This window comes from Mesoplodon bidens (genome assembly GCF_964165515.1).
Source record: "Mesoplodon bidens genome assembly, chromosome: 20".
Classification (NCBI taxonomy): Eukaryota; Metazoa; Chordata; class Mammalia; order Artiodactyla; family Ziphiidae; genus Mesoplodon; species Mesoplodon bidens.
Window position 1 is genome coordinate 19,211,911 of NC_138181.1, and position 12,377 is coordinate 19,224,287.

A 12,377-nucleotide genomic window follows, 5' to 3' on the forward strand; every position below is an offset into this window, starting at 1 on the left:
CTTCTCCTGCTAGTGCTGTATTTCAGTGACTCCCATGTGGGCTCAGAGGTGAGGATAAGGCCCTTCACACAGGTCTCATTAGGAAGATGAGAGGGAGCTGTTATTCGTATTTTCTGACAGTTTTAGGTCAGTTGCGTTAAGGTTGGTCAGGTTGAAAGGAACAAACAGGCAAATGAAAACGCTTCAGAGCTAACTGCTACCCACATACAGTATACTTTAAAAATGTTTTTATTGAATCTTAAACAATTACAAGTACTGTAAGTTAGACATTTAGCCAAAGCACAATTACTGGTTAAATATAATCATAAGGATGCCTTAAATAGAAACCCACCATGCGGGCAGGTTGAGTTCCTTGATGCCCTCTTTTGCAAAGTAGAGGGTGAGGGGAAAAAAGGGGCCATTCCACGTGAAAGATGGTGAAATCTAGAAGAATTTACATGCTGAAAGCGATTTTCCACAACCAAATTGATAGGGTTGCCAGATTCAGTAAAACAAAACAAAGCAAAGCAAAAAACCCTAGGATGTTCAGTTATGTTTCAATTTCAGATAAATAATGAATTTTTTTTTACAGTAAATATATGCCAAATAATGCATGAACCATACTTAAGAGAGACAATTATTTGTTTATTTGAAATTCAAATTTAACTGGGTGTCTTGTATTTTATCTGGCAATTCTACAAAAAGACAAATGCAAAAAGGAAAGGAAAAGGGATTGGAACCCCCTGCCACTGGTGGGTCACACAGAGACTACAAATGAAAACAACACCAATGGTGAACCGAAGAGTCACTACATTGGTTACGTACACAGACCAACATCACAATGAGAAAATACAGTTACTACTCCAAATGCGGTTGCCAGGAAACACTCTAGATTTCCTCAAAGCTGGTTTTGTAACGTGTTTGAGAAACCTTGTTGATAAAAGTACCTTTTTAGTTTGTAGGTATCAGACAAATACTACTACCACATAGACAGGGTGAGCTTGACACAGTGAAAGCAGAGGCAGGTATTCTATGCACATGAAGGGTTTAAATATTCTGTGTAATGAATACAGTGGTTATATAGTCAAGGTCATCTTCTAGGTCTAGGCCATTAGCCTTAAAGATTTTGGTTCTTTTCTAATTTTTACTGTTGTGTCCTCTAGCTTTTCATCCTGAACCTTCGGAGGGGCCTGGGAGTGTGGGAGAGACACCCCCCTACCAGGGTTTAACTACATTTCTCTGCAAATGCTAGGAATCAACAGGGGGCTTCAAGGGCTGCCTGCAACAAAGGGCAGACAGATGAAAAATAACCAAACACTCTGCATTCTAGAGCATGAGAAATCTGTTTGAAAAGATGGGTGGTGGGCTGCGTGTGGAGATATGAAAGTGTAAATTGCAAAAGAAAACACGAAAGGATGAAGAGTCAAAATGCAATCATCTCTACTGTGTGAATGTTATTTCAAAGGAGGCAAAACCCTCTGGCAGATGTTTAAAACTGGTTACATCGTGAGCACGTTTGGTCTCAGAGAGTATATAAAATCTTTAGTTTCCTACTGCTTTTCACTTATCACCATGGTTTATATTTTAAGATGATTAAAAATCAGCTTGTGCAACACCCAAATTCTACATGGTATCACTTTATGAGTTGTTGCTAATCCCCACACGCACAAAACTTAATGGGTTTCAAAATCTTTCTAGCATTTCTCTAAACCAGGAGATTTGGTAGCTGAGGAAGTTCAGATGTAGAGAAATTGGGATGGATCAATTCTCTCAGCTCCTTTGCACGTAAAGGAGCATTACTTATGAAACAGACTCTCATTAAGTACGCTTACCAGGTGTGAGATACATGGAGGTACACCCAACTCGCTGACACCTTTCACACACTGAGAAATGGAATTACAACTTTGTATTAATTAGGATATAAAAGGTTAAAAAGTTTCTGCCATAGTTAAGGCTTTCTTAAGAAGAAAGAGTGTCTATTAATTTCAGAACTCACAAAGAATCTGAAGAAGCCTCGCTTTTTAGGGTGTTTTTTTTTTTTTTAATGCATTTCCTTCTCATGTGCTAGACGTGTCCAGCCAAAGAGCAAATATTATCTTCACAATCAGTCTTTTCATTTCTCTGTCACTGATTTGACAACAAAGAAGTTTAACTTCAGTCTTTAAGTAAATTTCTGACACATGAAACCCTATCTTTATGTCAGTTTTGAGTGTTGCCTGAATGACTAAAATCTATAGCTCTATGCAAGATAACTGCCCAACAGAAAACACAGAAAAAAGGCTGTTTATCACAGATTATCATACAAATGGGATCTGGACACACTGGGGAAAAGGTGCTTAAAAATACATACCATCTCTGTTTGAAAGCAATTACAGAAATCCAGAAGGTGCACACGTTTTAAAAGGGAGGGCAAGCTGGGACGAAGTGAGAGAGTGGCATGGACATATACACACTACCAAATGTAAAACAGATAGCTAGTGGGAAGCAGCCACATAGCACAGGGAGATCAGCTCGGTGCTTTGTGACCACCTAGAAGGGTGGGATAGGGAGGGTGGGAGGGAGACGCAAGAGGGAGGGGATATGGGGATATATGTATATGTATAGCTGATTCACTTTTTTATAAAGCAGAAACTAACACAACATTGTAAAGCAATTATACTCCAATAAAGATGTTAAAAAAAAAAAAAAAAAGGGAGGGTGAGCAGTGGCCAATAACCTTTGTGCAGTTGGGAGACTTACTGAAATAGAGAAAAACATAGACAACTCATTGTATTCTAATGCTGTCTTCCAGCATACACCAAAATTTTATTTTATTTTTTGTATAAAGGCTATAATAATAGAATATTCATCTATATTACTTTATTTGCCACATTCAGGCATTTCTCTGCATATATCAATGCACTTCGCTATTCTGAGAGCAAAGGGAAATTACTGTAGCCACTAACATCAAGTTCAAACGAGCACAAGGGTGCCATTTCACAAAAACATCCTAATATTGTTTATTCTACTTATGTTACGGAAAAGGTAGAGATTCCAAATTCCAAGAAGGAAAAGGTAAGGAAGAATCCTGGTTGTACTGCTATTATTTTGCATAGAATTAAAACTCTGGGTTCCATGCTGTCATTTGTTGACAAAGTGGCAGAATCTTCTGAGCAGAGCACATGAGGCTTAATACCCAGTTCTAGTTGCGAAGTGGATACAGAGGTACGGTCGCCATATGCAAGACTCAAGATGGAGAAAGGAGGAAAATGAGAGGGGTCAAAGGTAATTGCTGGAGCTAATTATAATTCCAGACTAGCAATCTGGGGAAAAGGGAAGGAGGCCAAGTACAAGGAGAAAGTGTCCAGTCCAGAGCACTTAACTGATGCCAATAGCTAGCAAACTGGGCCATCAGGTCTAGAAGCCCTTTGATGTCAGACCTGTGGTGGAACCGGTGGAGGCGTCTGGATTCTCTCTTCTATATGGTTTGGGAAACAGAGGGGCCACTCAGGGGAGGCCACACTGGAAGTCCTCACTTGCTAGTGTTTCTATACAGTGTGTATACAAGAAATTAAGTGCATTTTAGCCTAACTTAAAGCCATGCTTTTGAGTTCCAAAGGGTTTTTCACACTGCTATGGGCAGAAATTCCAGACGCAATCACCTTTTGCTAACTTGAATGCACTCATGATGACCGTTGGTTTTCAAGTTTTGAAAAAGTGTATTTGGCTCCTGTGAGACATCAATGAACTCATTCTCTTCAGCAGATGAATAACATGTACACATTCTTTCAAGAACTACTATATACTTGAATCATTACGAGACAAGAAGCACAGCAAATGTCCTCCTTACACACAGTACCTTTACTTGGCACACAGAACGTCAGATACGTAACATTGGCAGTTTAAATACTGAACCACAGTTTACCTTCTCAAGTGTAAGGCTGAAGTTTAAAACTGGTACATCCGTTAATGTAGTTAGTATGATGGAAATAACATATAACCACAGTTGGGTAGTGGCTTATCTTTTTAATGAAGCTATAAAGCTTTCGGGATCTATACCATATTAACCCTTTTACTCAACTAAAAATCGCAGCTGCGTTTACCATTTTAAACTATATCTAATTGGGGAGGCAAGTAATATACACTTTCACAGCTACTGAAAACTACACAGATGCCAATTCCTTCAACCCACTGTTACACACAGCAAAAAAGAAGGAAGGGAGGAAAAAAGCCCTCAATGGATATCAAACTTGAGAGCTTCATGTGGAGTTCTAGTGCTATTAAACAAGTAGCCAAGACACAAACACCCAGCTTGGGTCACTAAAACTTCAATAGAAGCAACAACTGAGGCTAATTCTTGATTTAATTTTGAGGACCCATGCAAGATTCAGCTATAAAACTCAAAACTAGTTCCCGATGTCTAGTTCTAGCATTGGACTCAAGCCAAAAGGAAAGCAAAATGTTTATTTTAAGAGCCTATTCTAGAATCTTTGCATGTAACCATTTTATTTTTCCTCAGGAGATTAAATGAGGTCACAGCTTAATCAGCCTGTACTAAAACAAACAAGCAAGTTAGTTTTCAGGACTTTAAGTTGAAATGGCAAGTTTGCGTCACACTGTTTTTCCTTTTTTTCCATCACATTTATATTACTTTTGCTTCGAAGCTGAGTAGATGCACAGCATGTCAAAGTAAGTAAGTTAATGCACTTAATTCAATATTCAGTTAAGGTGAAAAGGGCAAGCGTGAGAACTGTAATGGATAATTTTTTACAAGTAACAATGTGCACTTGACAAATGTTGAGAAAAAAGCAAAACAAAGTAGTGACTGCAGGAAGAAACAGTATGGTTATTTCTCCACTTTCATTTAAAAAATAACTGAAAGAGCTTTGGTTTCCATTTTTGTTCTCCTTGCCTACTAAGAAGTTTGAGAAAATGGTTCAAAAATTTAGTGCAGGGACCTACATAAACTATCGGAAGCACCTCACTCAAAATAAACCCCAAATCTGGAGTAAACAAAAAAGTTCTTGCACCTGTGCCTATCTAGTGACTAAACAGGATTTGCATCCCAGCTTTCTAAACTAGAGAAACAATAAAGTAATTGTTTCGTGACTCTAATGAAGTACAATAATTCCACTGAATTTGGAAACAACGCAGCTAATTTTGGGGGCGACAATTCTGGCAGCGCGGGTTAAGTGAAGAGAAGTCGTGTTTTCTGTGGAGTCCTCGTTGTCCTTTTCCGCGGTCCTATTATCGCACCACAGGCCCCTCACGCCTCGTAACGCTGCTTCTCCTGGATTCACAGGCCTCCCTGGCGGGCTCCCCTCTGAACATCACAACAGCATCACTCACGCCTCTCGCTGGCTGGGCTCTTCCTGGCCCTCCAGCGCTGTCCTGAACACGTCGGAGGCAGGCCTGAGTTGTAAAGTACGAGTGGTTCTCATTGGCTTCGACTGCTCTGAACTTGGGAGCTCCTAAATCAGGTGGATGTCCGTGCCTTTCCCTTGTAAGACTGGCCAATCAATAAAAGGAAACTGAAATGTGGTGTTTTTCCTTTCCATCTCAGTTTACGTTGATAAGAAGTACAGATACAAAATAAATCAGTGGAAAAAAAAAAAAAAGCGGAAACTAAGCCTTGCTCAGCCAGAAGCTTGGGTTACATCACTAGTGATTTTAGTCAGTGTGACTTTGTGCAAAATATCCTCAAGAAGGCTCGGCTCATTTTCAAAGTAACAACAACAACAACGATAGCAACAAAAAGTGAATGATGAATGTTCAGAAAAAACTAAAAATGAACCTGTCGTATGTGTATATTTACCATATACACGTGCCATATACAGCAAAGCAAATGTAGTGTGTGAATTGTGAACATTTGGGAAAGTACTGGTTATGTTTTCTTTTTTTCCAAGTCTAGATTGAAGCAATCCTGTCTTAGCAATGGATAACTACAATGAAAATGAGCCTGAGATATGTTAAAAGGCCGCCCCTGTAAACATTTCCTCAAAGGGAACAGTAGCAGTTGAGTATGTATCAGTTACTCATACTATATTCATCACTATCGCAATGCTTTATAAAAGACAAACAGCTTATTTCTAGGCTGTCAGGGATTTATAGAATGTTGATTTTGTTGAAAACAATCCACTGTCCTCCAGTCCCAGGTTTAAGTCCAATCTGGCCTTTACCAGTGGGCATTCACTAGGTCTTCTGCTCTGCGGCCGCCGTGGTCTGTGCAGGAGCTTCCGGCTTCATGATCTGGTAGGTGATGAGATACTCTGGGTATGCCTGGAAAGGACAGGAAGCAAAACACATCACCCTCTGGGCAGCTAAAATACTAGAGCCCGACTTAACGTGGAAGCCTCAGAGGCTGTTGATCATAACCCATACTCTACGTACACCCAAGAGCCTACGAAGGTCAGCTAATTCACAGGTGCCTGGACAGTTAGGAGGTCCGCCTCCATATCTGTATATAAACCTGGGTAAATCCTATAATCCTAGAATTGTTATAATGTTACTTCTACTTTTGAATACTGTAACATGGTTACACTATATTTATCCCTCACTAGAGAGCCACATGCCATAAACAGGAAAACTCAGGCAAGAAAAAAATCTCTTTCTCACAGCACCTAGCATAGTGCCGTCCCATAGCATGTTTCAGGAAAAGTCTGTTAAATGACAGAATAATTCACTGAACTGATTTCAAATTAATCATAGATGATGATGTAACCCACTGAGAGAGGAGGAAGAAAGGCAACGTGTGCTGAGTCACCAGTAACTCAGAGGCAACAGTTTGGAGGTGATTTTTACAAGTTGACTAGTTAAAGGCAATTTTCACAGGAAAGAAAATGACTCTGATGAAGAGCCTCCACCCCTTGTACTCCCTCCTCTTTTGTGTCTTCTTTCTTGTAGTAAAACCGAAGGCCCGGTGCTTACAGTGGGAAGAGCGCTTCTTGGTGGGAACAGGAAGAGGAAGCCTGACCAGGAAGTGGTTACAAACCAGAAATCCCTACAAAGGCAGCTGGAAGGGGGGCAGGGTGAAGCCATGTACACTACCTAGGAACCCGTCACCCCTAACTCTAACATAATGATAAGACTCGACTCAATATTTCAGAGTGGTGTGTGGCTGAAAAATAGTATTCTTTGGTGAGGTAAGTGTCTTGGGGCTCCCAAATAATTTGCTGAATGCTGACCTAGAGAGAGTAAGATAATGGAAAGAGTGAAGGATAAAAAAACTGGACTGTTTACTACTTAAAATGCAGAAGTGAACGTGTGATAGATTTACTGAATTCTTTCTTTATAATTTTACACCTCTGTAGAAACTGTTATATGTCAGGTGCCTCCGCTTTCCTCATCTATAAATGGGAACAGTAATGACACCAAGACTTTTGTGAGGATTAAACACAAAGATCCTAGGATAGGTTTGGCCCAGTAAAAACCTAGTTTGTGTTAGTTATTACTATTAACATTATTATTCTCATTCATTAAAGACTAGCTCTTCTTGAAGAGGTCTCAGTAAGGATTAAAAAAAACAAAAAATGTACATATGTTTTGAAAAGTTGTAACTGCTTCTATTCATGTAAGGAACCATTATCACTCATGATATTCTTTTCCAAAATTCCAGTCTGTTTTGGTTTGACTTAAAAACAGCAACGGTTTCCATCTTTAGCATACGTAGTTGGAGTAACTAAAACAGCAACGGTTTCCATCTTTAGCATACGTAGTTGGAATAACTAAAACAGCAACGGTGTCCATCTTTAGTGTACGTAGTTGGAATAACTAAGACCGACAATCCTCATCGCTCCTGACTTTCCAATCCGGAGCGCAATAACTAAATAGTTTGTAGTTTTATTTTATTATAATGTGAACACTGCTTAATTGTTGAAATGGTTTTAAATGGTATTTTAGTTTTTAGTTACAAGGTAGGTCAGCTATCTATTGCTAATTCTAGAGTTGGGTATAAAGAATCTAGGAAGGCTCAAAAACTGGTGGAAAAATGGAAAAAAACTGGTTAATCAACCAGATAGCTTAATGGTCAAGAAAATTATCTATTCATCACCAAGACACATATATTGAGCATCTAGTGCGTAGAAAGCACTCTGGGGTAAGATATGGACCCTGCTGTCAAGAAGTTTCCCATTTGTTTGGGAAGATAAGACAGACAGAAAAAGAAGGATTTAAAACTAACCCCAGTGAGCATGTGCTAAGTGTCAAAAATGAGTGTGAAGCCCACTCCTACTTCCTTTTGTCCCAATGAAATTTAATATCTATGATACTTTGTATGATATATCCTTTTGCTTGCAGAAAAGTTGCTTAAGCAAAGGGATCGGTAATGCAAGCATTTGAATTTGGTAGTACACTATCTTAGGAGATTCCTGACACATGTAAATTTTAGGCAGATTCTAAGATGCTAATGGTATGAATGACTTACAGGTCCTTATCTCTTGGCTCCTACTGATTAGGCTACTGAATTGCTTCTGTGTACAGACTGAGATAGAAATTAATCACATCAAAGTCCAGAGGGATTTAAGGCAAGGGAATTACTAAACTGCAGGACTAGAAGGGCCCAGGATAGACCAACAAACATGATTTCCTGTCAAGTCTTACTTTAAACCCATGCTGGTTATAAAAGCATAGAGCATATTTTTAAAGTACCTACAAGAAAAGATTCAACAACCACTTTTAGTAACTGACTTTCAGAAAATTCTTAACCCAAATCCTCAATGCTACAATTTAAACTCAAATGCTTTCAGTTTATTCTCCACAGAGATGAAGAAACATGCTCCCTTGAATGATTGTGTATTTGAAAATCATCCTACAAATCACTGTGTAGTCTTCTATTCTCCAAGTTAAATAACTCTGCATTGTTCATATCATTTCAGTAAAACAGGCCACATGTCTGAAGCGGCCAATGACCAGAGAATACCTCCTCTATTGTCTAATTTAATGTGAAGCTTAAAGTACAACGTACAAAAAAATTCCTGATACTCTAAGTCCAGTCATATACTAAAATCAGAACTACTTTTCTTTCAAGCACAGTGCAGTTAATTTTCAACACATCTTTTCAATTCTAAAGAAACAAATAATCCCACCAATAATAAATAATACCCCTCGGGGCTTCCCTGGTGGTGCAGTGGTTGAGAATCTGCCTGCCAATGCAGGGGACACGGGTTCGAGCCCTGGTCTGGGAAGATCCCACATGCTGCAGAGCAACTAGGCCCGTGAGCCACAACTACTGAGTCTGCGTGTCTGGAGCTTGTGCTCCGCAACAAGAGAGGCCGCAACAGTGAGAGGCCCGCGCACCGTGATGAAGAGTTGCCCCCACTCGCCACAACTAGAGAAAGCCCTCGCACAGAAACGAAGACCCAACACAGCCAAAAATAAATAAATAAATAAATAATTTAAAAATAAATAAATAAATAATACTCCTCGAACCAACCCTCTGAATAAAACATTTACGTATTCTTGAAAGTGTTGATACTAAGGGTGAAAGATGATTTAAGGTATCACTAAGGGGAATGAAAGAAAAGTTAGCAAAGGAAAAGTCCACCATAAATCAGGAGAAATTGCTCATGGGCAGCGACTCAATTAGTAGACATTACAGTAAACACTGTCCATGTGGGAAGCACCTGGATATGGAAGCACAGGTATGCTCCCCTGAAACAAAACAGCTACTACACACATTTCAGTTTTCATGGTACTTTTTTCTTTCAAATATGATTTGGACCACATCATTCTCTAAAATTCTTTCAGCAAGGGAATCTAAACAAGTTATCAAGTCAAACTACTTAGGAAATGGTTGAAAGATCAGCAAATACTAGAAGTGTAAACCTATTATTAGTATCCCTTATTATTTCTTTCCACCCAAACGTGAAAGAAATTCTATTTCCCATAGCTAACTTACAAAATCTTGAAAAGTGTATGGTAGAGAAAACTGAAATCACCTATAATTTCAATATCCAGAGATAATTGCTCTTATGTTTTGGTTGATTCTGTGTTTAGCATATACCATGTAAATATATTTTTAAAATCACAGGCACATAAATATACTAACATTCATTTCAATCATTCTCTTTCTGTTGAGTATTTAGGTTGTTTCAATTTTTCATTATGATAATCAACATAGCTTGTAGGGTGTTTTTGGGGTGTGATCATCACTGATTATATCTAAAACAAATTTCTAGAAGTGGAATTACTGAGTCAAAGTGAAAGTGTTTTCTCTAGAAGTAGGGAGTTTCTGATTTAAACAGAAAAATTTGACAAATTTATTCTTCGGTAGTTTTTAAACTTTTATTTGGAAACAACTGCAAAACATATTAAGTTGCAAAAATTAAGCTAGTACCTAAAATACCTGTATACCCTTTACCTACATCCAAATATTGTTAAGGTTTTACTTATCCCATTTGCTTTATCATGTGTACTTCCCCCACCTCTATATATACTAGGCAGACAGACAGACAGACAGATTCAGTTATGTTTTTCCCTGAGCCATTTGAGAGTAAGTAATATACCTCATCGTGGTTCTTTATCCCTAAATATGCCAGTATTTACTTCCTAAGAATAGGGATATTCTCTTACATAAATTTTATACTGACATAATACTTTTATCTACCTACTGTTCATATTTCAATTTTATCAGTTGATCTAAAAATGTCCTTTCTCTTCTAGTACCAGATCCAATTTGGGGGCAGAATCTGAAGTTACTTGTCCTGTCTCTTGGGTTTCATTTAATCTGAAAGTTTTCAAAGCCTTTCTCTTTTATAACATTGACATTTTTGAAGAATCCAGTCTTCCCCTCAATTTTTTCTTTTAATAGAACATTCTTCATTTTGATTAGACTGAGGTCATACATTCTTGGCTGGAACACTGCATAGATGATTTTGGCTCTTCTCAGAATATGACATCTGGAGGCACACTGTGTGTGTGTCCCTCATTGGTGGTGTTAATTCTGATCATCTGGGCAAGGTACTGCCCGCTTTCTCCAAAGTATAATTACTGTGGGTTTCCCCCCGTCCTTTGTAACTAATAAGACCATGCACAATCCTCTCCGTATCAAAATTATCCCCTACATTTAGCATCCATTGATCTAATCTTTACCATGATGGCTGCAAATCTAGTACTCCCTCCTTATCTACCACCTGCCCTTGGCTTTCTACTGTAAGCAAAGCCTTCCTTTCCCCTTCATTTATTTATTTATCTATTTGTTATCAGTATAGAAACATAAATTCCTATTCTTTCCAATGTTTTAAAATTTATTACTGTACTTATTCTGATGTGCAAACTATCCCAGATATGGCCAGTGGGAGCCACTTCAAGCCAGCTCTGAGTCCTTGTGACATGCTCCCATCATTGCTTTTGAGCACTTCATTACTTTCTGTTATAACAAGATGTTGTTCCGGGCTCATCTTGTTCCTATTCTGCTCCAGCCCTGGAATTAGCTGTTTCTCCAAAGTTCCTTTTAGTGGGGGTTGGTATTGGAGACCAAGATCTGGGCTTTAGGTGTGCTTATTGCTACTGGGGTTTCTTTGCTTTCAGCAGACAGTGCTAAGAAATACATGCACATATGTACTCATGCTTACATATATCTCTTACACATATACCTCTTACACATATACCTATACATACATATTATTTACATGTGTACAAACATACATACAAATACTGGAAAGCATCAGTTCATATCGATATCTCCAATTTCAGTCCGTCCCTAGCGTCATTCTTACCTTCCCCCATTCCATATTTATACTTCTCTTCTTCCACAGTGAGAACCCACCTCCCCAAATTAACACGTCAACACATTTACTCATTTGCTCGATCCTAGAATACAGCTAAGAGTTTCAATGCTTTGCCCATACCACCACAATCAACAGATCTACTAAATGAAACCCAGGATTTGTTTGCAATTCTTCCCCCTACTCCACATTTGACCCGGCCCAAGATTGTTGGCATATAAGAAAATAGTTTTCATAGTTTACTTGTATATAGTTAATTTCTTCTTTCTCCTTTTTTAGTTTTCTCTAACAGTGTAGTTAAAGTATCCGTTTGAAATTCAATTAAGTTCAGACAAATTGATTTTTGTTTCTAGACAAATCAGTAGGCATTTAGCAGTATTGTGAGAGTTAAGGCCTGGATTGAAAATGATAGAAAGTTTTCCTGTTTGTTGACAATTTTATCTTGGAGCCTCAAGCATTTGGCAGAATTCAATGTACTGTAGCTTTAAGACTCAGAAAGCTATTCTTCTGTGTAAGTACCCTGATCAACTCATGTGACCAGCCTGTGGCAAGTACCTCATGAAGATCTTTGAATGGCAGCTACTCTTAGCTCTCCATGCCATGCGGAGGCATGAAAGATACAAAACATTAATTCAGAACAGCAGGCCACAAGAGCTGCACGAGATGCCACACCTTTATTTCTCAGCCACCATCTTG

General features: G+C 38.6%; 1 protein-coding gene across 1 annotated transcript in view; it reads right to left on the minus strand.

The window, feature by feature from the left end:
* Positions 1-212: 212 nt before the first annotated feature.
* The window catches only part of TNKS (tankyrase), a 182,275-nt gene continuing 170,110 nt past the window's right edge, over positions 213-12,377 (minus strand). Inside the window, exon 27 of the mRNA XM_081221230.1 lies at positions 213-6,237. Within this exon, the coding sequence (XP_081077356.1) occupies positions 6,151-6,237 (87 nt within the window). The 3' untranslated portion in view covers positions 213-6,150. The remainder of the gene's footprint in view (positions 6,238-12,377) is intronic.